The 27,459-nt window shown below is 44.2% G+C and overlaps 1 protein-coding gene across 5 annotated transcripts in view; it reads right to left on the reverse strand.

Annotated features, from left to right (window-relative positions):
* Positions 1–709: 709 nt before the first annotated feature.
* Positions 710–27,459, reverse strand: part of Sh2d4a (SH2 domain containing 4A) — a 61,256-nt gene continuing 34,506 nt past the window's right edge. For all 5 annotated transcript variants that reach the window (XM_047551663.1, XM_047551664.1, XM_047551660.1 and 2 more), the window contains 5 exons: positions 24,588–24,699; positions 22,046–22,244; positions 17,737–17,867; positions 1,735–1,955; positions 710–1,302 (listed from right to left, as the gene is read on the reverse strand). In XM_047551663.1, the coding sequence (XP_047407619.1) occupies positions 1,210–1,302; positions 1,735–1,955; positions 17,737–17,867; positions 22,046–22,244; positions 24,588–24,699 (756 nt within the window). In that variant the 3' untranslated portion in view covers positions 710–1,209. The remainder of the gene's footprint in view (positions 1,303–1,734; positions 1,956–17,736; positions 17,868–22,045; positions 22,245–24,587; positions 24,700–27,459) is intronic.

Genomic DNA, 27,459 nt, shown 5'->3' on the forward strand with positions numbered 1-27,459 from the left:
CCCTAAAATGCACCAGAAAAAACAGACAGATGAAAACAAAGAGGAGAAGGCAAAGAAGAGAAATCTAAGTAATATGTATAGCTATTCCGAAGGAAGAGAACAACACAATTCAAACAGAAGTATTATTTAAAGATATAATTGTAGAAAACTTGTGTTCTAAGAAAGACATATGCATTGCAGCCTAGAATGAAAGCATTTACTGTGTTAACAAAAATGAAAGCAAAGAGGCCCCTGGCTATATATACCCAGCATAGTCTACAATAATTTTGTGTGTGTCTTCTCTGCATCAAATGGGCAGAAGACACAAGATAGGTATGTATGAAAGCCCACATTCCAACTCTAGTGCATTAAGAAAGAGTCCTTTACAGAAGATGGCAACTGTAAAAATTTAAGCCATGAATTTTTTTCTCTTTTAACCTAGCATCAAACAGCTCCTGTGCTCTGTTCTTGTCTGTGTACCACTAATAAGATGACAACTTAGATGCGTCTGTGCTTCATTCTTTCTAGTGTACTTTCAGAGCCAAAGCAGGCAGAGCAAGTGCTGTCCCTCATCTCCAAATTAAGAAAACAAGCTCACAAATGTCTGGTCGCTTTCCCATAATCCATATGTACTTCTACACATGCTATTATACCTCTCATCTTACATTTTAAAATTTCCCATTCAGTTTACACACATGATTCCTGTTTTTCTGTCTTACAGTCTCCAACATGTAAGGACTATTGTCCCAGCCATCAGTGAAGACTTTTTTTTTTTTTAACTAGCATTCCAAAGCCATGGTGGAACTTCATTTAAACAAGACCCTGAGACCTTTAGAGATTATACAAAGGAGAACATAGATATCACAAAATACTTCATATGAGCTACGGCTTTTTGAGTGCACCTCCATCCCTAAAAGGTTTCCATTTCTTCTTTGTTCATTGTATCTGATAGACATCAGTGACATGGGATCCTTCATGGTATGTCACTGTAGGTATTAACTCTTCTCCTTTTCCTTCTAGAGTGCAGATGAGGCAGAGATAATTTTTCCCTTGATGTTAAACTTCAGCATTTGTGCAAAGATAGATTTCAACAAGGACTCTGGAGACACCTTCCATTGATCAGTATTGGCTCTTCTGCGGTGTGCATTTGGCTTCACACACAAATGTGTTTCAGTGTGTCTGTTCAGGAAAGCCTAGCTGGAGGCTATAGGATGACCCAGATGGAGACCTTCATTCAAAGAGCTCCAGGTAGTCAGGTGGCTGTTCCTGCTGCCCACAGGGGTAGAGTAGGAGTTCTTTCCCCAGGGAAGTTATGGGCTCCTCCTGTCAATCAAAAGGCACAGAGTCAAACTGGGCTGGGAGGTACATGCCCTTCCTACCTCCTCAGGGGACATCACCCCTCTGCCCTTGATTTTTAAACACTTCATTGGTTTATGATGATCTTAAAAGAGATTTTTTTCATCTGCACACTGTTCCCCTCTGGGGTTTGAATTCTGACTTAAGACTCTTCAGATAGGATCGATGTGTGCACAATTCTCTAGCGTCTCTTGTATTCTCTGCCCAGTGGGGTCTCCCTGAGTATCTGAGGAGGACCTCAGTTCCATGATAAAGGAAATGCAATTAAGAATGAGAAATATCAAAGACTAATCCCCCATTTCTTGCCTCAGTCTTTTTTTCTTGGTAATAGCCTTGCTTTGTTAGGGCTGCTGCAGGACCATAAGTCACAAAGCAAATGAAGTCTAGGAATCGCTTCACCTTGTGATATTCCACCAAATCTGCCAGGGTGGCATGCTGCAGCTGGTCCACACCCAGGAAGCTGTAGGCATCGGCAGAGGCATCGATCAGGAAGTGTTTGCAGCCCTCCTCGGACAGGTAGGACAGGGCGTAGCCTTTCATCTTCTCGCTGACTCGGATCAGAAAGCTGCCGGGCACGCCCGTGCTCAGGAGTTCATTTGCCTTCTTTAGCGTGAGAATTCCTGGGGGAGGGAAGAGAAGCGTATGTCAGTTAAATTATTTCCCAGACTTTCCTCTATTAACCCAGCTGTGTGGATAAAGATTGGTGGAAAAAAATCAGAACCATTTTATGTGTATTTTGGGCATCTTAGGAATACAGGATTTGGTGGCTAGACAGGGACAGATCATAAGGCACATGGTTGGTATAAATGAGAGTGATCTTTGACTTTAGGAAGAGCACATTTCCTTTTATAAACCCACTTATAGCAGCCTGTGAGGACGTCCTGATGCTGGGAGTGTCAGATCTGGAGGGGACTTAAAGATCCCTCCTAGGGCCACCACAACCTGACGAGGACTCAGTGATCAGACTCAGTAATCACTGGGGAGTGATCAGGTCTGACTAGGTCTAAAACAGTGGTTCTCAACAACAGCGACGTCTGGCAACTTCTGAGAGACATTTTTGGTTGTGACAGGTGGGGGTTCTACAAGGCATTCAGTGGGTAGAGGCAGGGGTGCTGCTAAACAGCTCATAATGCACAGGATGGCCACACACTAGAAAGAATGATCCAGCCCAAGGTGTCAGTAGTGCTGCGGTTGAGACCACCTGGTCTAGGAGGGTCAGCAAGTTAGAGACACAACCAGGATGGCCCAGGTCTGCAAGTGCTTCCAATTGTCACCACTCCTAAATGTACATATCCATTGGCATTTAAAGGAAGAAGCCTTGCTTATTTATGTCTATATATATGTGTGTGTGTATATATATATACATATATATGTTTATGTTTTGCATATATCCAAAGGATAAGTTTTTCTATATAGGTGTATGTATGTATACAGGTATGTGTATATATGTATGTGTATATCTGTACATATGTGTGTATATATGGATATATGTGTATATGTACATATATGAAGTTTTATAGAGAAAAACATAGTTTAAATGTAATGAATTTCCTCTCTCTCCTTTCCCCATCTTTTCCCCAGTTAGTACAAACTCATGAGGTTTGAGTCATGTCCCAAAGTTCTTATTCCTATTGTAGTTCTTCCGGTGAACAGATAACATTGTATCTGTGCAGAACATACAGAAGCAGCACCAGCAGGTCAGCTGCCTGAGTTACTCAGTCGTCATTTGTCATTCAGAGGGAGGAGCAGCGTTCCCCTGGTGTCCTTTCTCGATTTGGAGACAAGCTCTTGGCTTCTCCTGTTCCACACTCAGCTTCCTGTGGACACTCAGTCCCTTATTATTAGGGAACTAAATAAAACCCTCCTCATGGAAAAGCAATGTGTTATCGTGGCCCTTCTGATTGTTAGTAGAGTTGATTAAGAAATGAATCCTAATCATCCACTTCTGCTCTCCTTTCTGCAAACTGACCTTTAATGAGAGGTGCAGGAGTTGCCTGCTCCCCCAGCCAAGACCACCCACCAGCCCTTCTCCCACCTGCTCTTCTCCTGTGCGCCATTGCGGAGGACACAGGTCAAGGTCCTCGAGGCAGAACCAGCATGAAAGTTCGGAAAAGAACAGGAAATGGCCCTGAAAAGGAAGGCCCTTGGCTTCTCTTCTAAAGGCCAAGCTTTACTGCACTGACTCCCAGCAGGGCCACCGATGCACGATGCCCATCCATCCCATAAATTCTACCCAGCTGCCTGCTCATCCTTTCCCTGATGAGCCGTGATCCACTGGGAACTATCAGCCCCACTGACACCAAGTGAGCCTCCTGGTTCTGAAGCTCACCATCTCAGGGGATTGAATGACAGCTGAGTCCCAGCATCCACAGCTGCTGCTCTTGTTGGTCACCTCTCTAAACAGCTGGTTCCACTGATAAGTTACAAATGACAACCATAAATTAAGGCAAGGGGACAGGTGACCAGCCTACACAGGGGCTGCATGTGACACGTGTTTGAAGACACCACATGAGATGAGAGAGCAGGGACGTTTCTCACATTAAAAAACTCCCTTCAGATGGAGGACCTGGTAAACCATGGGTAGAAGGGAAGTGGCATCCTGAAAAAGATCTCTCTCCTCCTGACGTGCTGACAAGCTAACTCTGAGAGTCCAAGTTCCTTCAACAGATGGGGCAGATGTCATAATTCATAACATCTGGATGTCATCCAGACGGATTTGGACTCCTACAACAAAACCTATTTTGGAAAATTATAACCATGCCTGGGCTGAGGTCAAATTCCTCCTAAAATCAGGCCACATGGTAACTGTAAATCAAACTGCCTGTAAGCCTCCTAATCTCAGTAATTATTCCCATTACACACTATCTTGGCACTATCTAACCTCCCAAGACTCCAGAACACAATAAAATGATCTGGTGGCAAATCCTAGGTCAGACCCCTCTGACCCTCTCCTGACCACCACAGGAGAGAGGGCCAGCTCAAAGGTGAGTGCCGCAGGGACCACGCTTTGAATAACGCAAGCAGGGGTTTCTCTCGGTTCCTCCTGCTTCATAAGAGGATTGTTACTAAGGAGCACATTCTCTTGGCACATCTGAAGACACAAGATGACGGATAATCTGTCCTGAAGGACAGCAGGGGCAGTGGCCTGCAGTGGCTGACATGCATGCCTGAGCAGGTAGGGAGTTCTGGAGTGTGGTGCCAACCCGACATCGGGTCTTAATTGCTGGGGATGCAGGCCAGCCCCACAGTCGGTATTCATCATTGCTGATTTGCCCCCCGTGTGACTATGAATTCGGAAGCAGCGGGATTCATCCTGCATGCTCGGGGCCATAGCTATCCCACTGCCTCCTCCAAGCAGCTCTTCACACATGTCCCAAGACCCAAACCCACCAGAGGTCACAGGGGAATTTCTGTGCCAAAGAAAAAGGGTGAATGAGAGGTTTTTTTTTTTAATTATATTTTTATTTTTTATTGTTTATTTTTTATTTTTTTTTATTTCATCGACCTGATGAGCCAGATTTTTTACTATCTACTTTAGAGCTGAATCCAGGCAGAGTGAGGTGGAGCTGTGGCAGGGGTCCCCGCACATGGTCTCAGGTACAGCACCCAATCCTGAAGGACTTGGAGCCACAGGTCCTGGGGGTCTGAACCCCAGCACAGAGGTGCTAACAGCTACAGTCAAGGTGAGTAGAGAGAAAAGTCCTGTTCCCTTCTTTCTGCATGACACAAGGGCTCACCCTAGAACAGCACCATTCAACAGAAACACCTGTGATGGTCACATAGTAACCAGTAGCCACAGGTGGCTACTAAGCACCTGAAAGAGGGCTAGAGGGACCAAGGGACTCAACTCTTAATCTGATTTGTTTTTAATTAATGTTGATAGGAAAAACATGTGGTCAGTAGCTCCTGCACTAAACCGTGCAACTCTAGACCTCTCTGGAGTAATGGTTTTGTCCAGGACAGGCCGAGGAGAACTAATTTTTACCTATGACCCCAAGAGACTTGAAGTACCTCAGAAACCCCCGGTTGGAAATCCAAGGGGCAGCAACTGCTACCCATCAGTGGGACGCCCTTCTCGACAGGTCCTCCCAGAAACCTGCTGGTTCTCCAAGATCCAGCCCGAAAGCATGAAGTACCTGGATTCCTCTCTGAGCAGTAAGACTCAGTTTCCCCTCGGCCTGCCATGCACCTGGCTCCTGCCTCCACCTGAGCACTCACCTGGATGATGTCAGCCCTGTCCTTGGACTCCCTGTACATTCTGCCATGACGGTCTTGCCCTGTCCCACTTGCCTGTGAGTCCCAAAGGGCAATTACCACATTTATTTCCTTTAACACCTGTTTGAGTCAGCTTTTTGACTGCTGTGACTAAAAGGACCCAACCAGAATGACCTGCAGAGGAGGAAGAGCTGATTTGAGATCTCAGGGTTTCAGAGGTCTTAGTTCATAGAAGGCCGGCTCCATTCCTTGGGGCAAGGTGAGGCTGAACATGGTGGCAGGACAGTGTGGCAGAGGAAGAGGTTCCCATCATGGTCAGAAAGCAGAGAGTAAGACTCCACTTGCCAGATACAAATATGCACCCAAAGCCGCACCCTAATCCCCACCCCCTCCAGCCACACCCCACCACTTCAGGTACCACTCAGTTAATCCCTACCAAGGAATTAAATCACTGATTGGGTCAAGATTCTCACAACCCAGTCACTTCTCCTCTGACCCTTCTTGCATTGTCTCACACGTGAGCTTTAGGGGGACACCTCACGTCCGAACCATAATAACACCCTTGCCCCTACCAGTTGGAAGATGTCCCCCAAATACTCTAATACATGCTTCTCTTACAATCCAATCAGAAGCTTCCTTCTCTAGGACATTTCTATGCAGCCACAGTCTCTAGTCTGAGAATCGCTAACATGGGATCAAGGGACACATGTCACCTTTCTCTGAAGTGCCACCAGGCGTCTGTCTGTAAAATGTACTTCCTGCACCTGGAAAATATGTATTTAAAGATCAAATGACAGATCACCAAATGATAACTCAAAATATGCACTGCCTCATTTACTCCTCACGGCAACCCCACAACGAGATGCAGTTATCATCCTCAGAAAACTCTCCAGCCTGTGTCACAGAGAACTGTGTCACTTCTTGGTGTCACTCAGCAAAGCTGATATTGTCATCATCCCCACATCACAGATAAGCAAACGAACGTAGAAAGGTAGGTGCCCGAGGTTACAGGATGAGCTAGCGGTCGCTGCAGGTCCTTCTTTCCCACGGTCGTGTTTTTGTTTTTAAGCTGCTGGGCCATGACATTTCTCTGGAATGGGCAAAATATGCAAACACACAGAGAGCTGTTCATTTCTCCCTGGCAACTGCACTTTTCAGTGGTATTTCCGTGTGGTCTGGCTGGGCGTGGCATGATGCCCCAGTGCCCTCTCCTGCTCTTCTGAGCTCAGGTTTCAGGTTCTGAGGACCCAGGGACTGCAGGCTGTGGCACCTCGTGGCTCCTGACAAGCTGCCAGGGCCTGAGGACCGCCCCTCCCCACTTGCCCTGGCATCTCTGCTTCTTTCCACGGTGTGTCCTGCTTCCCCGGCCTCTTGGGCAGCCCCTGGAATACGGCAAGAGAAGGCGCAGAAGACCACGTTCACAAAGGGGCATGACCCTGCTGCTACAGGACCTCAAAGTCCCACACTGCATCCTGCCTGGAGAAGGGGGTGAATAAAGGAAGAAAAGGCTTCTAGAAGACCTGGCTTCCCAGTGGCAGCCTGCCGGACTCAGAGTGCACAGGGTGCCCTGGGGAGCTCTGTCTCCACACGCTGGCGCTTTCTACTCCTTGCTTTCTTTAGCCCCTTCTGCATTTAAGGGCAGTATTTCTGGAGAGGCCCCAGGATCTGCCTGAGGACCTATCTAGAGGGACATGAACCACGAGAACAAGTTCTCACCCTGGAGGTCCGAGGCCTTGGTCGCCTCCGGAAGAGGACTTAAGATATTTCTCAAAAGGGAGGAGGACGCCCTGCATCGATTGTTCTCACTTCACTACCTAATGGCTGACGCTCATGCTGGGAATGACTCTCCACCACAGAGTCTCAGTGCTGAGTGATCCATTCTCATACTCATTCACCTTCAGTCTTGATCCACATCAGGCAAACCAGAGACAAGGACAGAAGTCCTCTGACTTGTCCCAGGCCACACAGCTAGCTGGCTCGGAACTCCAACCACCACTTATACCCTTTGCTGCCTCCCTTCTTTGGGCATAAAGGAAAAGTGTCCAGCCTCGTCTGACTGTGGAGAAGGCATCCAGAAAGCGCTGTTGACCAAGAAAAGTCTGACAGCAGAAGCATGACTTCCGAAAAACTTCCGTAAACAGTAGAACCCCCCTTTCCTTACAAAATTTTAAGTAGCACCCACAATTGTAAGTTAGAGGCTCTGTTGACCTCTAACATACCCACTTCACAAGCCCCCGCCTGAAGTACCTGTAAGTAACCTCAGGACTCCTGCAGCACCACGGAAGTCCCTGTAAGTGCAAGACTGACCCCTGGGCCTTTGTAAGGAGCCGTGTGGCACACCCAGGCACAGCCCCTGGTACCCTGAGGCTGGCAGGACCAGAAAGGAGGATGTGAGCAAATCATTTGCAAAAAGTCGAGTAAGAGAGGGCATTAGAGTTTTCGGACTATTGTCAACATTCATAGGAAACCAGTAGCCATTTTTGTGAGATGTCTGCTGTCCTGAGTCATTTATCAGACAAGTCTGAGTCTTCCAGAAAAAAACAGCCATACGTGGTATTTTCTGCAGAAAAGTTCGCTCTTCTCAGAATAAATGTGTGCAGCTTTAGCCTCTTTCTGTTTCATCTTCCCCAATTACTTCAGCAATCTGAAAAATGCTAGGCAGTCTCAGAGGAGAACTAGAGAGAACGATTCAGACCAGTGCTTTGGAGCCATTAATGTAAAGGAGATTTCATGTTAAAAGGAGCCCTGCTGGGTCCCTCGCAAGTGACCACCAGGGACTGTGCTTCCAGCTGCCCTTCCCTGCCACCACAGGTGGTAGCATATTCTTGCTGCTGACCGCAGCCTAACTGCTCCCTGTAATGTGTGCATCCCGTATGTAAATGAGGCTGGACGTACACCATCGTCTGCAGCTTGGGAATAGATCGAGAAGACACATAAATCAGTAATCTGTGCTTGGTGAAGACAGCTGCTTGAAAACCCCTTCGTGAGAGGTGGGCAGAATTTTGATGGCCCCGTGATTAAAAATCTCTACTCCACAGCAAGATAATTGACAGAAGGATCACTGATGGGCATTGATTGACAGTCTCACTAAGGTATTAGCGTGAAAGGTGCTGCGGTAAGCATCTCCGGGCCTCTCTGAATGTGACCTGTTCAGTTATGTATGCTCAGGCCGGGGTGGACCTGGTGCCCATGCCCCCACCTCGGTAGTGGTCTCTAGGAACGTAGATTCTAGAGGACGGCTGCCTCCATTGAGATGGAGAGGATGTGCCTCCCAAGGAGACTGAGACAGCAGGAGGTGTCAGGAATGAAAGCAATTAGAAGAACTGCAGTATGAACTCTGGTGCGTATCCCACTGAAGCTAAAGGGATTTGCTTTGTAAGTCGCCTAAAATATAAAGTATGAAGACTAAAGCATTAGAAGGCAGGCTCGATGATAGCCCGTGACAGCAAAAGCCATCTGTAAGAAGCAAATAAAGATGGAGCCATTTCATCAACAGTCTAGCTGGAACCATATTTGAATAAGAAAGTGTTAATTATACTTCAGGGGAAGAGGGATCAGTCACGGTGCACAAAGCAAATATGTGAATTCTCTGACAACAGAAACAACTGGAAGATTCCAAACTGGAAACCTATTACACTTTTATTTCTCTTTCCACCCACCTTTCACCCTGGTCCCTGCCAATTTCTAAGCTCTCATACATGGCTGTCCATTTAGGAAGAGCAGGGTAGTGTTGATAGACAGTAAAGATGTTAATGTGTGGGTTTCTGGACAGACCTTCAAACTTCAATTTTATTTATTCTTTGACCCTTTCTCTAGGAGACTTCAAAGCATGTTAGTAGGTATAATTAACTATATTCCTACACACCTTAGAGACTTACAATCAGGAACTGGATTGGGTAGGACAGCTGTCAGTCAGCAGGACATTAACATTAGCCATGGGACTTTCTGACATTTATCAATTACTTCAAGATATCATAGACTACTAGGTCTGTCTTCAAGACTCGTTGACGTAATATGATCACCAGATGCAAAAGTGAAATTAATAAAAACAAGGATTGTACATGAGGGTCAAGACAGTCCTGAACTGAAAACTGGGGTTCAAGACAATAGGAGGAGAAGGGATAAATATGGAAGAAAGCAGAAGACATTTCTTCAGCGACCCCAGGTCTCAGAGACACCTCCCTGTACCCCAAGCTCCACGGTTACCTACAGGTCCTGCTAAAGTCCCAAACAGCTCCACTCTCTGCTCTATAATTGGTTGTCCTTCCAAATTACTATTGCCTTCTGAGGTGACCTCCTGCCTTTTTAAGGACAGAACCTAAAAAAATACTTGTGAACATAGCACAGGCCACAGTTTTTACAGTAGTTAAGATGTTTTATTGAAGCACTACTTATTCCTTGTATATGACACTATTACTCAAGATTATATTCTGTGGAGCCAGACACAGTGACACATGCCTGTAATCCCAGCAACTCAGGAGGCTGATGCAGGAGGATTGCAAGTTTGAGGCCAGCCTCAACAAGTTAGCTGAGACCTTGTCTCAAAAATAAAATAGAAAGGGCTAGAGATGTAGCTCAGTGGTAGAGCATCCCTGGGTTCGATCCCTACTACCACAATGACATTCTGTGGCAGGGTTAGGATTATAGTGAAGGGCCAGACAAGGAGGACAGGAGGGTGAGCCCATTCTAAGCTGCTCAGTTCTGAGAAGCCATCACAGAAACACTACATGCCAGGCTGTGTTCAGAGCACTTCACGGCTATTAGCTGATTTGCGTGATAAAAACAACCCATGACCTATACTCTGGTTACCCTCATATACATAAGAAAACAACTCAAACCTTAGTGGCCTAATTATGAAATTTTAAAATTCACCCCCACCCCCATTCATTTTTCTCTTTCTTCCCTTCTGGGAACTAGATATAAAAGACTGGGATGTTAAAAACAACCGTAAATATTGCAAAAATCAAAAAACAATCACGTGAGCCCAAAGAAAGGCACAGGTTCAGAAAAGACCCAAGAAGACCTTAAGTTTACACCTCAAACTGAAGGTTGCCAGAGAGGCAGCCCATAAAATGGACTTTTGAAAAAAAAACAACACTATAACTGAACTTTACACTTAAAAATGTTAAGGTGGCAAGGGCAGGGTAGATAGCACAGTTGCAAGCACAAGGCCCTGGGTTCAATCCCCAGTACCAAAAAAAAAAAAAAAAAAATTAAGGTGGCAAATTCTACATAAAGCACACTTTAACACAATGAATAAAAATATCTCTATACCTTATGTATGCAAAAAATCAATTACAAGTGGGTCATGCATGATACAACAAGCAAAAATCACAAAGGAAAAAAGAACTAACCTCTATCTCATTGAAATGAAGAACTTCTGTGCTTCAAAATGTGCCAGAAAGTTACACCGTCTCAGACTAACCACAGACCAGAAGAAGATAGGTGCAACCCACATAATTGATGAAGAATTTGTATCCAGAATGTATACAATGTTATGAATCAGTATAAAAAACCAACTCACTGGGAAAATGGCTGAAAGATCAGTAGACATAATTATTAAAGATACCCAGCTGATCAGAAAATACATGAGAGGCTCAACCTTACTACTGATCAATGAAAATTCAAATAAAAGGAATCCACTGAGCACCCATAAGATGGATGGAAAATAAAGTCTGGCAGTACCCAGGATTAGAAAGCAGGTAGGAAAGTAGAAGCTGCAGGAGCCCATGTTTGGGCAGAATCACTTTGGAGGGCACTTGGCAATATTTAGTAGAGGTGGAACATCCCTTTTCTGAAATGCTTGGGACCAGAAATGTTTTCAGATTTTGTAATTTTTTTGAATTTTGGAATATTTGCATAGACTTCACCAGATTTCTGAAAATCTGAAATCTGAAATGCTCCAAAATCTAAAACTTTTTGAGCAACACATCAGTTGAAGCTTCAGAGCATTTCAGACATGAGACTGCAGGAGAGTGCACTACCTCATTTCTGTAACAGCAAAAAGAAACTATACCAAATAGGAAAAGGCAGGAAAAAGCAATGATACCTGTATGTATACAATATATATAATAAAACACCACACAATGGGAAAAAGGAATGAGCAGTCTACATTTATGAACAAAGCCAAGTCCAGAGAATACAATGTTGATAGAAAATATGTGCAAGATGATACCATGTAAATGTTAAACACAATACTGCACATTTCATAGAAACAAAGATGTTTGTAGTAAAAGATATGAATGGAAAGTACCACTTTAGAAGAGACATTTACCTTGGCAGGAGAGAACAGAAGGAAATGGAATAAAAAACAGAGTAGAAAAGAGCCCTAAATTCTATCTGTAAGATTTATTTATTTTTAAAAAGAGATGAAGTAAATGTGACTGTCGTCATTCATTTCATCTGGAGAGCAGATCTAACATGTGTTATATCATTGGAGTTCTTTATGTTTTTCTCTGTACTGTGTTTAAAGTATTTCATAAGAAACATCAGTTTTTAAATGAGGAAAGGAAGAAGAAAACGAAATTTGTGCAATCTTTATCATGCTTGTGGGTTGGAGGATTCTTTACCTGATTGCACTCTGAGAATCTTAATCTAACCTGATTCTTAATATGAATGTGGTCTACTGCTGGCAGGTCAAGAAAATCTTATCAAGAAGGTTGCTGTAGTGATTAACTATGTGTTGTTTTAGCCAATTTTGTGTCACTGTGACTGAAAGACCTGACAAGAACAACATAAAGGAGGAGAATCTTATTTTAGCTCACAGTTTCAGCCGGCCAACTCCATAGCTCTGGGCTCAAGGTGAGGCAGAACATCATGGCGGAGGCGCATGACAGAGGAAAGCAGCTCAGGACATGGCAACCAGGAAGCAGACAGAGAGAAAGCTCTGCTCACCAGGGACAAAATATCAACGCCAAAGTCATGCCCCCAGCGACTCACGTCCTCCAGCCACACCCTACCAGCCTGCAGTTACTAATCCATCAGCAGATGAATCCAGTGATTAGGTTACAACTCTCACAATCTAACCATCCTTGCATTGCCTGACACATAAATTTTAGGGGACACCTCATCTTTAAACCATAGCGTGAGTCAATATGGCTGGACCCTGGTGCCCAGATATTTAGTCAGAAAACTACTCTGGATATTTCGGTGAAGATGGGTCTTCCCCCCGCTTTGCATGAGATTCGTAATTAGATGGGTGGATGTTAGTGAAGCAGGTTGGCCACTCTGCATGCACCATGTGGGCAGGCCTCGCCTAGCTATCTGAAGCTTCAGCAGCACGAAGGCTGGGCAAGAAGGAGGTCTGCCAGCAGACCACCTTCCCTTCCAAACTGCCATTCTTCTCTGAATCTCCAGCCTGCGGCTACCTCATTAGATTTGGGACTTGCCGAGCTTCCACAGTCACGTCAATCCCTTAAGGAGTCAGCTGTGGGAGAATCTTCAGGAAGAGCAACAGTCAAAGCCCTAAGGTCGGGACAAGAGTGGAGCGTCTGAGGGACAGACAGGAGGCGTGTGGCAGAGAGAGAGCAGTGAACGAAGCCTGGGAAGTGGTTTGACTGAGTCCGGAGCACGTGATGGGGCAGATCGGGTAGGCACCTGAGGGCCCTCAGAAGGAATCTGGGTCTTCTCCTCACAGCAATCTGAGTATGTAGAGGTTGGGAAAGGGGTGCAAAGACGGAGGCCAGTGAGGAGGCTGACGGAGAGGGCTGCAGCGAAACTGGCATCAGCGACCTGGCTCCTCACGTGAGAGTGGAGTCCAGAACCTCTCCCACTGAAGGGTCTTTGCAAGGCCAGGCCCTCTAGACAGGCACTGCGATATTTTAAGTCACCCTCCTCAATGACTGTGAGCATGAAATTTCCAAATTAATTAAGATTAATGACATTTGAAAATATTTTAAAGTTCAGAAAAATACAAACTGTAAAATTCCTTCATGGGGCATCTGCCACAATTGTTGAAGGGTTACGTACTCATAACTCTGGTTACAGTGTAGGAAGGGCAGCTACAAATTGGCAGGAAGGTCTTTCCCAGGGGACAGATGGAAAAACCTCCTGGGAATGAACCAGGGCCTGACTTGGAATCAGGTCCCTGGACCCCAACCCTTTAGAAGATGAGGAATAACCGAGAGACAGCCGGCAAATCTGCCTGATTTCATCTGGGTCCTCACACCAAATTAATCCAAGAGAAAACTACAAGCGTGCTTTGGCACTAAGGAAAACTAACAAAACGTGAAAATGAACTGTAGAATCCTAGGGTTTGAATATGGTTTTGCTTCCACCAAAACCCGTGTTCAGACTGAATTCCACAGAGCTGTGGTGTTGGGAGGTGGGGCCTTTCAGAGGTGATTAAGTCACCAAGGGAATTGGTGCCTCTCTCCTGGGACTGGACAGAGTGAGTTCTTGTTCTCAGTGTTGGAACGATTCTTGCAAGAGTGGGTTGTTACAAAGGAAGGCCCCCCTCTCCATGTGCTTGGCCCCGTCTACAGGCAACCAATCCCCTCCTTCTTCTCTGCCATAAGTTGAGCAGCACATGGCCCTCACCAGAAGCTAAGCAGATGTGGTCACCATGTTCTTCAACTTCCAGAACTGAGTTAAATAAATAAACATCTTTTCATTATCATTTACCCAGCCTTGGCTATTTTGTCATAGCAACAGAAAATGGACTAAGGGTTCTTATACACATCCCTTGGGACCAAAAGTCCAGTAAAGTTGAGACCCATTGGTTCTATGAATGTACAATTTTTTTCCATTTTTATACTTTTATTTCCTATTAGAAGATAGTGTTGAAAGTCATTGAACACACATTTTTGTCTGTGTACCCAATTATATTTTCAGAATATACTCCTACAATTAGAGCCAAACATTAAGATGAGGGGATAATTTGAAGCTCACGACATATAAAAGAGCTTGTTCTATGGAACTCTCATCAACACATGAGGCATATTTAATCTTCTTTTCCCTCTTTTCTCTCTTTATTTTTGCTTATTTGCTATTTGAAAAAAAAAAAAAACTTTCCATTTCACTACCATGGATTGTATTACCATAAAAGGTGACTTTTAATGCTTTTCTATATTTATGGAAGATATTTTTTAGTTTTTAGAGATCATTAAATTTGGGGGTGATATTACTTGTTTTTAAAAATTTTGATTCTTACAAATACTGAACTATCACTTTTTTGCTAAATGATTGATTTTAGTACTTTAATGTTCTTAAAGTCTTTTTCCCTTCCATGTTTGTTTTTTCTCCAAGCTTCTTAAAAATGGATTCATTTTTACAAGGTATTGCCTGGTCATTAATTTCATGGACCCTGGAATCACGTTGCCTACATTTGAAATCCAAGTTTCAACATTCACTCAACAAATACTTATGGGGTCTACAGTAGGTGCAAAAGCATTGTGCTAGAATCCCCATGACCAGCTCCCTCACCTCCAGTCTTGCCCATATATATCCAGATTAAAGAAAGCTACCTTAACCCAGTGTTACCATATCTCCCACCAGCACTTCTAATTCTTATGCTCTATTTCTTTAATCGCCATAGAATAGTGTGCAAAATTTGTTTATTTGATAAATGTGTTGTCATTTGTCTTCCCCAAAGTATAAATCCTGAATGTCATTTGAAAGCTTAGACTTTTGCTGTGAGGGGAGTAAAGGTGAGGAGACTCTACATATCTAGATGCATAGGAAGCAGAGGTCAGCACCTGCCTTCCAGGATCTATTGGCCTTTGAATCTTCATCAAAATCCTACAGGAGTTCAGAGACAAGTCCGCCTTGCACTGAGGGCCCAGCACACTTTCACAGGATATTTGGAGGCCAGATGCTATTTTGTCTCATCAGAACCCCAAGTAGGAAAGAAGGCCTGAGCCGAAAAGCTCTGGGGTGCCTGATAGTGGTCCTTGGAGCAGCTCTGCGGGCCCTCCTCAGGGGCTCCTCAGGGGCTGTCCTTGGTCGTCTTATAACTCACTTCCTAACTCACTCCTGGAAAATCACATCCCTTCCCATGTTTTCAATGTCATGCTGGTGACGCCAATCTATTATCTCCAGCACTGATCCATTCACCCGACTGCCAAATGGATATTTTCACATGAGTTCTCCAAACTCACTTCAAACGCGACATATCCCACATTAGTCCATTATCCTCCCTCTTCTCCTTTCCCTAAGCCTCCGCAGCCTCCTGGGTTCCTCCTCTCAGCTGGCATCATGACCACCTTCCAACCAGCCACAGCGGCCGTTTCCCTGTCCTCCCCTCCCCCACCCATCCCCATCAAGAGAGAAGGATGAAAGTATGAACTTCCAAGGATTCAAACCTTAGGTCAGCCAAACCTGTCTTGAGAAGAGTAACTCACAAAGTAAATGACAAAGAAGATGGTAAGCCAACACAGATCCTCTACCCCAATATTTCAGAACAGGGCTCCTGATGAATCAACAAAGGTATTTCCAAGATGTAAAGGGTGACCCATCACCTCTTTATCCTGGAAACGTGAAATGTTGTTTTCCAAAACCTGAAGATAAGAATGTATGTTAATTATGTGGCTGCGTATTTGCTATTGTATTATTTATTTTGCTGATAACTGATAAATATGTGTATAAATAATTAAGAACAGCATACTTATCTGTAAAACTTAAGCAACTCATTTATTAACGGAAGCTTCAATTCAATTATTAGACCAACTGTCTTGCCAGCTTTCAGCAACGATTGCAAATAGCACCGTGGCTCAAGTACCAGAATTTTAATAACATCGACCAATGTTTTCAGCTTTTTCTTCCCTGCTGTTAACAGACCACCACCCATGTAATTAGGGATGACAACATCTTTTACCCAATGACACAGAAACTATAAAGTGGCCAATTTCCTCAGTGCTTATCTTATAAGGAAAAAAAGTGACTCAGGACAGCAGAGATAGCCATGGTGAACACCTGTGCAATTGGCCAGGGCTCTTTCTGCTCAGCTTTGATAACATCTTCAAAGCAGAACAGAAAGGAAGGAGGCTTGTGACCCAGCCCTGGGAGCAGGAGGAGACGCCTCCTACAATGGACAATTACCAGTTCCACGGCTGAAGAATACATATTTTCAAGGGACACCAGACTGATTCTGCAAATCAGTCCTTCAGGAGAAAGTCTGTCACAAATAATGTGTTCTTTTTAGAAGATTTTGCCATGCTCTGTGTTTGGCAGCTGTTTTTTGTGGGCTACTTACACGCATACTTAGGAAGATGCCTTAAACATAATTCAAACTAGGCTCACTAAGTCGGGCGCACTAAGTAGGAGAACTTGTAACACTTTTGTACGAAGGCACCTTTTGTTGAATATTTAGCCAACTCGGTCACAGTCTTTTGTTTTTGTTTTAGGCAGTGCTGGGGATCCAAGCCAGGCCCTTGTGCTTGCTGGGCGAGTTTTGTCTCTGATCTACACACCTAGCCCCAAACACAGACCTCATAGAAGCCAACCAAGGGCTGGAGAAGCCACACCCTGGTCTCAAAATCCAAGAAATTAGAGGTCAATGAAGTACACACAAGCTGGGTAGACAGTAGTATTTCAATTACTCACATCTCTCAAGTCAAAAACAGAAATGATTTATTAGCTAATACCTGTTCAGGATCCAACAAATCCACCTTGCCTCCTTAACTACACCAGAGACAAAGAAACAAAGCTGCAGAATTTTTAAATGAAAGCTCACACAGTTCAATCCCTTCATTTAAAAGATGAGGAAAATGAGGCTCAAGTAAGTTGGTCTGATAGAGACAATAGTTTGCTCAAGGTTGCTGGACTTGTTAAGGGAGCGCTGGGCAGAGACTGACCTCCACCTGCTCACTCCTGTGACTCCCCATCCTACCAAGGCCAGCAGCAGTTGCTGATTCCCTGAACCAGGGAGGACGGTGCCAGATGCCATTTGCTGGAATCACAACCAAGTGCCCTCCTGTGAGTCAGCAGGAAGCCCTGCTCTCCCCACCCGCCCCAGGCGCTGTGTCTGGGATGAATACCGGAGGACATGCACATGACCCTGAATGCAGACTGCTTTCCAAACAGGCCTGAGGAAGCAGCTCCCTGAGAACCCTCTGAAAAGCTGCTTTGTGGAAATCGTGTGAAAGGCTCATTTGGGGACGCACACGTGAGAGGAAGCTTTTATTCTTTCTGCCTGCCTGGTGGATCTGCGCAGCTCCGACCGCCATCAGAGGCCAGCCCTGCACTCACCGTGGAACCAGGGGGCGATGGTGTCTGAGGTCTTCTGGTAGCCTGCTCGGCAGGGCAGCTGCTCCTCCTTGAACCAGCGGATGATGTCCTCCTGGGCGGAGCTGGAGGCCGTCCTGGTCACTTCCTGATTGCTGTTGTTTGTAAAACAGTTTTCAAGTTAGAGCCAACTAATTTGATAATATCATCAAAAATATTTTATATATCTATGACTGCATGTGTGTGTGTGTGTGTGTGTGTGTGTGTTGTGCCCTCCATGTCCATGGGTTCCACAGCCTTGGATTCAATCAACAGAGGATCAAATTATCCAAAGAAAAAACATCATGCCTGTAATAAACAGGTACAGACATTTTATTCCTTGTCATTTGTTCCTTAAACAATACAGTGTCACAACTATTTACATAGCATGGACCTATTAGTATAACAGGGAGCTAGAGAAGCTGCTTCGCTTCCTTTTTGTACCTGGGATTGAACCCAAGGGCACTTAACCACTGAGCCACATCCCCAGCTCTTTTTTATATTTTATTTAGAGGCGGTGTCTCACAGAGTTGCTGAGGGCCTTGCTAAGATACTGAGGCTGGTTTTGAACTCAAGATCCTCCTGTGTCACCTTCCTAAGCTGCTGGGATTACAGCACCTGGCAAAGCACTGAAGCTTTACTTAGGCCTGTGTAGATGCCCAATGGTAAGGGAAAAGCAAGATAAAGCTGGGCGTCCCTGCCTCACTCTGAATCTGTCTCCTTTATTACCTTAAATTTTGGGTCCAGTCCCTCTTCAGCTCTGCATGGAAGATCTGTTAATCCTTTAAGGAGTGTTACCTAAAAGCTGGTAATACAAGGCTTATTAGCCCTGAGTTTACCTAACCTACTCCCTGCCCATTCAAGGCTGAGGCAAGATGTGCAGCAGCCTGTTTTGGACACCTGGAGTGGTACCTGGAAGTCCTCAGCCCTTGTCCTACACCTTCCAGGAAGCAGAAGGCAGCACGTCACCCCAGGATGAGGCTGGCCTCCTGAGCAGACCCAGCCACCTCATGAGAACTGAATTGCCCCCTTCCAGGACTGCAGGTCTGATGAACATTCTGAGCCAAAAGTAGAAATTGCCCCCTCAAGTGATAAGGACTTCTTCAGAGTCACTTCCCAGAACCAGAACTCAGCGTATGGTCAGCCAGACCCCAGTACAACAAAGGCTGTTTCATTATACGGAGCTCCCCACCCTACCCCCTCCCAACCCAGTTCCTCCTATAAGCCTAAAGCTCCTATTCAGCACTCCAAAGACAGGGCTGAGACACTGGGACTCAGTTTGCCTTCCAGTTATGGCCATGTTGAGTAAAGTTCTTTTACTGATTTTTTTTGGCATTTTTAAAATAATGTTTTCCTGAATTCATTAACTTTTCTGTTTCTTTTTGGGGGCAAGTGATTAGACATGGGACCCACCCATCTGACAGTCAGGCTTCTGACCTAGGATCCAGCAACATTAGATATTATAAGTAATCCAGAGATGTTTTAAAGTATAAAACATCTGCACGTAGGTTATATTAAATACTGCACCTTTTCATATAAGGGACTTGAGCTTCCTCAGATTTTGGTAACTTGTGGAATCCTGGAACTCATCTCCCACGGATACTGAGGGACAGTCATGTGTGTGTGTGTGCGTGTGTGTATGTACATAAATCTCAACATCGAATTACATGGCCTGATCTAATGGGAAGCTGGATTCCCTGCATGCCACCATTATATACTCCCCAAGGGTAGACAGAGGAAAGAATACAAATCTGTTGCCTGTCCTTCCAGTACCAGTGGGCAAGTCATAGGTATGAACCACTGCTGCGTTAAAACCTAGATTTAAATTCATTTTTAATAGGAATTAGAAGGGCCATTAACTCCCAATTAAAATTTCAGAAAATAACCATTAAAATACCCCCAGCAATATTCTCCCAGAGAGCAATTACTTGCAAACAAAAGAAATCACATGTGATAAGATAAATTTCTTTCCTAACATTTTCTTTATTTTATTTTTCTCTTTTTTCTCTGTTTCCACTAACCTCCCAGGTTGGCTTTCTTCTCTCCCCCACTTTGAAGAGGTTTAGTTCTGCTAAAAGACAGTGTCCAAAACACAAAGTAAAAGGAAAACATTGTTTGAATATTTGGAAGCAAACATAAGCAACTGAATCATTTTGATATAAATTCAGTGGTATTAAGTTCTGGTATGTGAACAGGTTTCCACTACAAAAAGAAATACTGCAATGTAATCAACATATTTTTAAATCCTACTCAATCGCAGAATAATTCTGAGAGAATTCACCTAAAAACAACAATGACAAAGAATCTGGGTGAGCCACTGGAATTTCCTGTAATGTAAATTAATTTTTGGCTCTTCATGCTTTCTGTGATAATGGACATTACCATGAGTCACATGTGACATGTATCAAATATACATACATACATGTACATCTGCTTATACATGTATACTTTATTCCTCATGATTTTCAGAACATTTTAGGAAAAATATGCTATAATACTTGACTTCACTAGGAAGCAGAAAATATACACATGAGATTATATGATATATTTTTGTACTAGCTTCTAAGTGAGGTTCTTTTGCTCCAGAAAATCCTTGGAGAAGGAGCAAAACTCTGAAGACATGGGAGGAGCCAGTCCCTGTCTCCTCCTGGGTTAGTTCCTGGATGACCCCTGTGGTCACTGTGTAGAGTCCCAGGCTTAACCCTACCCAGCCTGACTCAAGAGGTACCTCAAGCAGCACCTTAAGTTGGAAAAAAAATGAGCTGAGCACAGCTTACAACAAGAACTGCCTTTTTGAAAGTCCACCTTCATTGCTGCCAATCAAATACAATGTACTCTAAAAATACTGGAGGGAAGGGACACATCACAAGTCATTCTCCCTTGCCACCCGTGGAAGACACTGGAGCACAGTTGTGAGCCACACAGACAGCCCTGCCCTGGGCTCTGTGACCTCTGTGCACAGACAAACCCCATGCTGGACAGGGATACTCTTGGGAGGACAAACACCCTCATGATCTGATCAGAAAACCAAGGGGACACCTCTCTCCTATCTTTCTTGTGCTGTTCATAAGGAAAAAAAAAAATCATTCCCAAAACTGTCACTTTGTAGAACATGGTCATTTAGTTTGGGCCCCACATCTCAAAATGGAACTTTTCAGTTGAGTAAGCAGAAATAATTATAGTGGAGGAAAAGGTCCACCTCATGTCTCCTCCAAGGCCATAATCCCCGTAAGAAACAAAAACGAAAACCTTGATGATAACGACCGGCTCCAAGCGAAGGGAGAGTTTGGTTTGTTTTTCATTTCACCACACTCCCAACAAAGAAGCATTTTTAGTTTTTATTTTAGAAAGCAAGGCTATAGACAGTTCTGCTTCATTTAATCCATAATTAGTTTAAAACGTTTTCTTTCTAAATATTAGAATATTAGGGCCTGGGGTGTAGCTTACCTACCATGCATGAGGCTCTAGGTTTGACCCTCAGCACCACAGAATTCATAAATAAATATTAGAATATCAAAAAGACTATAAAGCCAGTAGCCAGGAAAAAGTAATTTTATAATCAGTAAACATGAGGGAGAGAGGTCTTCTAATGTGGTACCATTGCATTTTTCTTCAGGGTTTTTCCAAAACAATTATTCTTCCTACTGTCCCCATAGCCTAGGAGGCCAAGTTTCCAATGTCACCAAATAGTTTATTCCAAAAAGGAGAATTTCCAAATTCTCAAAATATGAAATGAGCTATGTATCTCAGAATGAGACTGCCGTGCATCCTGAGTCCCCAGCAGTGGAAACGTAACTCTGGTGATGACATCGAAGACCACCAGCCCGTAGGGTCCTACTTCACCATCCTTTTACCACTAGAGGCATCATGAGCATCCATGAAACCCAGGTGCTGGCTCTCCTGCCGCCGCTGGGCTGGGCGCAGGAAGTCATCTGGTTCTCAGGCATCTTCGTCACAACTACTGGGTCATTTCACAAATAAGAGAGAGATGAATGCCAGATCAGGAAGCAGGGTTAGAGGTGAGCTGGTGACCCTCAAGTCCACCAGCCTCCAGCCAGTCTCCCACGGCCATGGCGCATCACATGACTGATCATATGTATATATATATTTGGAGACTGGGTCTGAGTTGCTTAGGGCCTCACTAAGTTGCCGAGGCTGGTTTTGAACCTGCAATCCTCCTGCCCCAGCCTCCTGAGTTGCTGGGATTGCAGGCAAGCACCACTGCGCCTGGCAGGACTGATGTTTGATTAGTCCTTCCCAAGGCTGCACCTAAAGCCCCCTGCCAGCTTCTTACCCAAGAGACTTTGGGGGATGTCCCGCTGGGGGTAGGAACTGCGGCTTGGGTGGAAGGGGAGGTCTTCTAGGTTTCTGTGGAACACTCAGTCCCTCACCGCTTCTTCCTCTCTGGGCTGCCAGGGATAACCTCTTGTAGTCTTCCCGTGCCTGTTTAGCCAAGGAGCGTCTCTTCTCGTCAGCTGCTTTGGATTTTCTCACTAGAAAAGAATGGAGTTTGAGAAAGGCCCATATCAGCTCATGGACGCAGGAGGAGACTGTGCTGTACGCGGTGCATGGAGCAGGGTCTGGACAGCTACTCATCTGGTTATATTGGGAAATGGTCGAGGTTATGCCCATTGTCCAGATCCAAGGGCTAGCCCAGTACTCACTTCCGCTCTTCATTTGGGAGCTGGGGGATTTTCTCAGATGGGGAGAGAAGAAAGAGGAGCAGGGAGGGATGGGAAAGAGGAAGAGAATGTGTGCAAGAACTTCCTGCAGCTGGCAAGACTAGGTGATGAGCCCCAGCTTGAGCAAGTGAGGATGCATGTGGGCAGGGATGTGGAATAATAAGAGGCAGGTGTTCTCCCGACACAAACACACACACACACACACACACACACACACACACACGTTCAGTATGTTCAGGATGCAGTGTGCCCAGAGGCACCAGCAAAGACCAGGGAGGTGGACCAACTAGGTGGCGCGTGGCCGCGGACAGGGCAAGGAGCAGCAAAACTTGCCACCAGTCATGCTCAAAGCCTGCCCAGAACTGAGCCGAATGTGACCTGACCTGACAGAAATACCCTAAGGTATTATAAGTAATCTAGAGAGGATTAAAATCTATGGGAGGATGTGCCCTCATGCAAATGATGCACTTCATATAAGGAACTTGAGCATCCTCAGATTTTGGTCTCTTCAGGGGTCCTGGAACCAATCCCCTGCCAATACTGAAGGACAACTGTTGTGTGCCCATGTGTATGTATGTGTGTTTGTGTGTGTGGTTAAGAACATACATACACATGCATATATGTATGCACACATATATATGTATACACACACACACACACGTTCCAGATAATTGTGGAACATGTTAGGACATGTCAAAGTACCCCAATACTGTCTTTTAATATTATTTGTAAAAGAGAGGGTGTTTTGTTTCAGTCACACAATGTCAAAGACTCTAACAGGAGATGAAAGAATAATTTTTATTGAGTCTATTTACACTTCAGGCTTTAATGGTCAAATCCTATTACATTTGACTTCAAAGAGATACCAAAAATATTTCATTATACTAGGATTTCAGGGCACCGCAGAAGATGGTTACTGACTGGATCTTGCAAATATTTTCACTTCACCAAAATTATCATTTTAATGGCATTTGTTGTGATAGGACTGCAGACCAATTTAGGATTCTCAACACCCTGCAAATATTGCCACTCATGTTCTCCTGCTCAGCCTGCCTCAAGGGATGATCTGGCTGTTTAGATGTCTTTGTGCCTGTCAGATGAAAACCCTAATCCGTTCTCAAACATGAATTCCAGCACCCTTGAGCATCCTCGCTGGCCTTCATTTGCATTGGCTTATTTTTCTCCCATGGGGCTTATCTCTGCCAGGGTAGCTCAAAAGGGTCAGGGTTGGGTCAGAGGGATACTAATATATAGAACACATTATTCCTGTGTTCTTTAAATTACAATGTTATGTCATATTGACACATCACAGTACACCCCATAAGAACAATTGTCATGAGTCAATGAAGAAGAAAACTTTTTTTGGTATTGGGGATTGAACCTAGGGGCCTTAACCATGGAGTCACATCTCCAGCCCTTTTTATTTTTTTATTTTGAGATGGGGTCTCACTAAGTTGCTTAGGGCCTTGCTAAGTTGCTGAGGCTGGCCTCAAACTTGCAATCCTCCTGCCTCCATTTCCACAGTCTCTGGGATTACAGGTGTGTGCCGCTGCACTCGGCAAGATGAAACTTTTCAAAATGCATTCACTGTTGAAGATATAGGTTAAAAAAAACCCACAAAACAGAATAATGAGAAGTGAAAATGAAATAATCTTAAATCCCACCTCTTCAAGAAAACTAACGTTAATTTTTTTTTTTTTTCTTTTGGGTGCTGGGGAATCGAACCCAGGGCCTTGTGCTTATAAGGCAAGCACTCTACCGACTGAGCTATCTCCCCAGCCCCTGTTAATATGTTAATAACCTTCCAGTTCTTTTCCTTCATAACTTAGACTTTTTAAAGTAGCGATATTTTTCATACTCTTTAGGTTTTTTTCTTCTCCAAGCTAAAAAGGTCATTAAACTCCCTTCCAAAGCACATTTGTCATAGCTACATGCCATCCCATCATCAAAGGGGTCGTCATTTTGATGGTATAAAGAAGAATTGAGAACCATTCTGCAATTCAAAAGTAGCTCTCCTAAGTATTTGAGTCATGCTTAGAAATGACATCTGAGTCACAATTGAGCTTGAGGACATCTCTCAAACACCCACTTTCAGTGCTTCCTTAAAGATGCAGCTGAGAGACTCAAAGGAGCTACCGAGGCCTCAGTACTCACGGGAGGCCTGCCATTCTGAATCTTCTTTCCAGTTCTTATAAATCTGCTTGGTTTTATCTTCGTCTATTTGTTTTATTTCTTCATCTTGTTTTTCCTTTACCAATTCTTTCTTCTGTTGAAAGAAACAGAAACAAGTATTGGTGAACGAATCCAACAGTCTCCATGAGGAGAGAGCAGTAGGCACCTGACTTCTATTTAACCCTCTCTGGCCCACTAAGGAGGCAAGATGGTATACACAGTACATGTATCTAGCACAGATGCGACCTAGCTGTAGAATTCCAGAGCCAGTTACCGAACCTCTCACAGACTTTCCCAAAAATGAAAGGGGAGAACAGAGTTATAGTGAGGGTTAAATTTATTTATTTCTATATTTTGTGGGACTGGGGATTGAACCCAAGAGTGTCCTACTACTAAACTACAGCCCCGGTCCCTTTTAAATTTTGCAATAGAATCTCACTAAGCTGTGTGGGCTGGCCTCAAACTTACTATCCTCCTGCCTCAGCCTCCCGGGACTCTGGGAATACAGGCATACACCACTGTGTTCAGCAACGAGGATTAAATTTCTTAAAGTGCTTGTGCGGCACAGGGTATGACACATAAAAACTCAGTAAGCTGAGCATGGCGGCATATGCCTATAATCCCAGCTATTGGAGAGGCTGAGGCAGGAGAATGTCAAGTTTGAGGCCAGCTTGGGTTATTCAACCCTGTCTCAAAATAAAAAATAAATAAATAAAAAGGACTGGGGATGTAGCTCAGTAATACAGCACCCCTGTATTCAATTCCCAGTAACACACACACACACACACACACACACACACACACACAAACTCAATAGTCTTTTCTCTCAGGCATAACACTTAGCTGCTCCAAATATATTTTCCTAAAAATAAAAAAATACACCATTTTGTGGAACCACAGTAAACACCACTTCACAGTGGCTGACAGGTTCCACAGAAGAGCTGCACAATCCCAGAGCAAACTCACTGGGTCTCCACCTGCCCTCCAACCACATGTTCAAAAATGTGGCATCACAGGCTGGGGAGATAGCTCAGTTGGTAGAGTGCTTGCCTTGTAAGCACAAGGCCCGGGGTTCGATCCCCAGTACCAAAAAAAAATGAAAAATAAAAATAAATAAATAAATAAAAATGTGGCATCATGCCTGATTTTAGGAATATTTTTTGTTTAAAAAACAGAATATTTTTAAAAGCATCCCTTGAGAAGGCAAATGCCAAATAAATGTGAGTCTTCCTCTCAAAAAGGAATTCATTTTGTTCATTGGGATAAAACACACATGACAAAATTTACTATCTTCGCCATTTTTAAGTACACTCTTCCGAGGCGTTAAGTGTAATCAAGAAAATTTCATTTTAAACTAAAGAGAAATGAACAAGCCCAATCACTAAGACCTAGTAAGCATTTTGTTTATCTGGATACAGCCTTCTGAGTGCTCATAATAAAACTGAATTTACAACTTTGGTGAACTAATAAAGCCTGGGTTAGCTAAGTAAGGCTGAGCGGGCCAGGGAGGGCTGGCCGTGCCTCCTCCTCCATCCCACATGGTAGGTTCTAGAAAGAAAAAGAGTTCCTCGCTGCAAAATTCCTTCTCCACAACTAACACAGAAACCTTGATGTTGAGAAACTTGTTTTTGATCACTGTGGGAGGTCATAAATCACAGTTAATGTAGTGACAATTCATAAATTGTACCTCAGATGGAACTAAAGCTGTCCATCGACTGTTTTATTTTCTTACATTCTTTTCCTGCCTCGAGCTAAACTCGTTTTATTTGCCAATACATACATTATAAAAACCAAGGAACAGCTTTCAATGTTTGGAATGACTGTTAAAATTTGCTGTCCTGTGTTGAAGCTGTTTACAAGCCTGAAATACATAAAGTGCTGCCAGCAATTTCCAAACTTAAAAAAAAAAATAAATACAAAGAAAGGTGACAAGTTCTGGTCTTCTCTCACATGCACATGTATTTATTTCTAAGTGACTAGAAAACATGGTTCTAACATCAAATCAGGATTGTCGTGGATGTTGTTGCTTAGGATAAGCAAGAAGTCAAAGACATGAGAACACAGAAGGAAAATGATCACCTGACCAATAGCACAGGCAGCCCTTGGTTGATGGGCGACACTCAGGTGACAGAGCATGCTGTGTTGAGTAAGTCTCCTTTCTAACCTGCACCGCAATTATACAGGCACAGTGGGAAGGAGACAAAATCAACCAGTTCACAGACTAACAGCAGATGAGGTCTGGCCCTGACCTGCACTTCTTTGATGCAGCCAGAAGGCTTCAAAATTTCTCTGAGTTCGTCTCTAACAGCAGGAAGCCTCTGTTCATTACTGTTGTTCTAGAGAAACTTGGAAAGTGGTCTGCTCACTTATTCTCCCCAATTATCTGCCACTCCTTAGCCAGCTCAAGTGCAGTGTGGCCTCAGTGCCTTGACCCTGCTGTTCCTTCTGCCCTGAACACGCTTCCCCAGACACCCACCCACCTCACCCCTCCCTGTTCCACCCCGCCAGCATCCCTCGGGACTGCATCCAGCTGTATCTCCTCCAGCACACACGATCACCTGACATCAGCAATTCAACATCTGTGTCCTCCATTCAGAATACTAGTTCCCAGAGGGCAGGCATTTTATCTAACTTGTTCATAGAATGTGTCCCCAATTTCCATACCAGTGCCTCGCACACAGTAGGCACTCAATCAATGTTGAATTAATTCAAGGATTCTTTGCCTTTCTCAACTGTCATCATTTAAGATGATATAATGTCATCCGGGCAATGTTACTGAAATCTTCCTTTAGTTCCTTTACTGCAGCTGTTTTAGTTAAAGGTGTGCAGAGCACCCCCACGGACTTGTTCCAGG

The sequence above is a fragment of the Sciurus carolinensis genome, chromosome 4, assembly GCF_902686445.1.
Source record: "Sciurus carolinensis chromosome 4, mSciCar1.2, whole genome shotgun sequence".
NCBI lineage: Eukaryota > Metazoa > Chordata > Mammalia > Rodentia > Sciuridae > Sciurus > Sciurus carolinensis.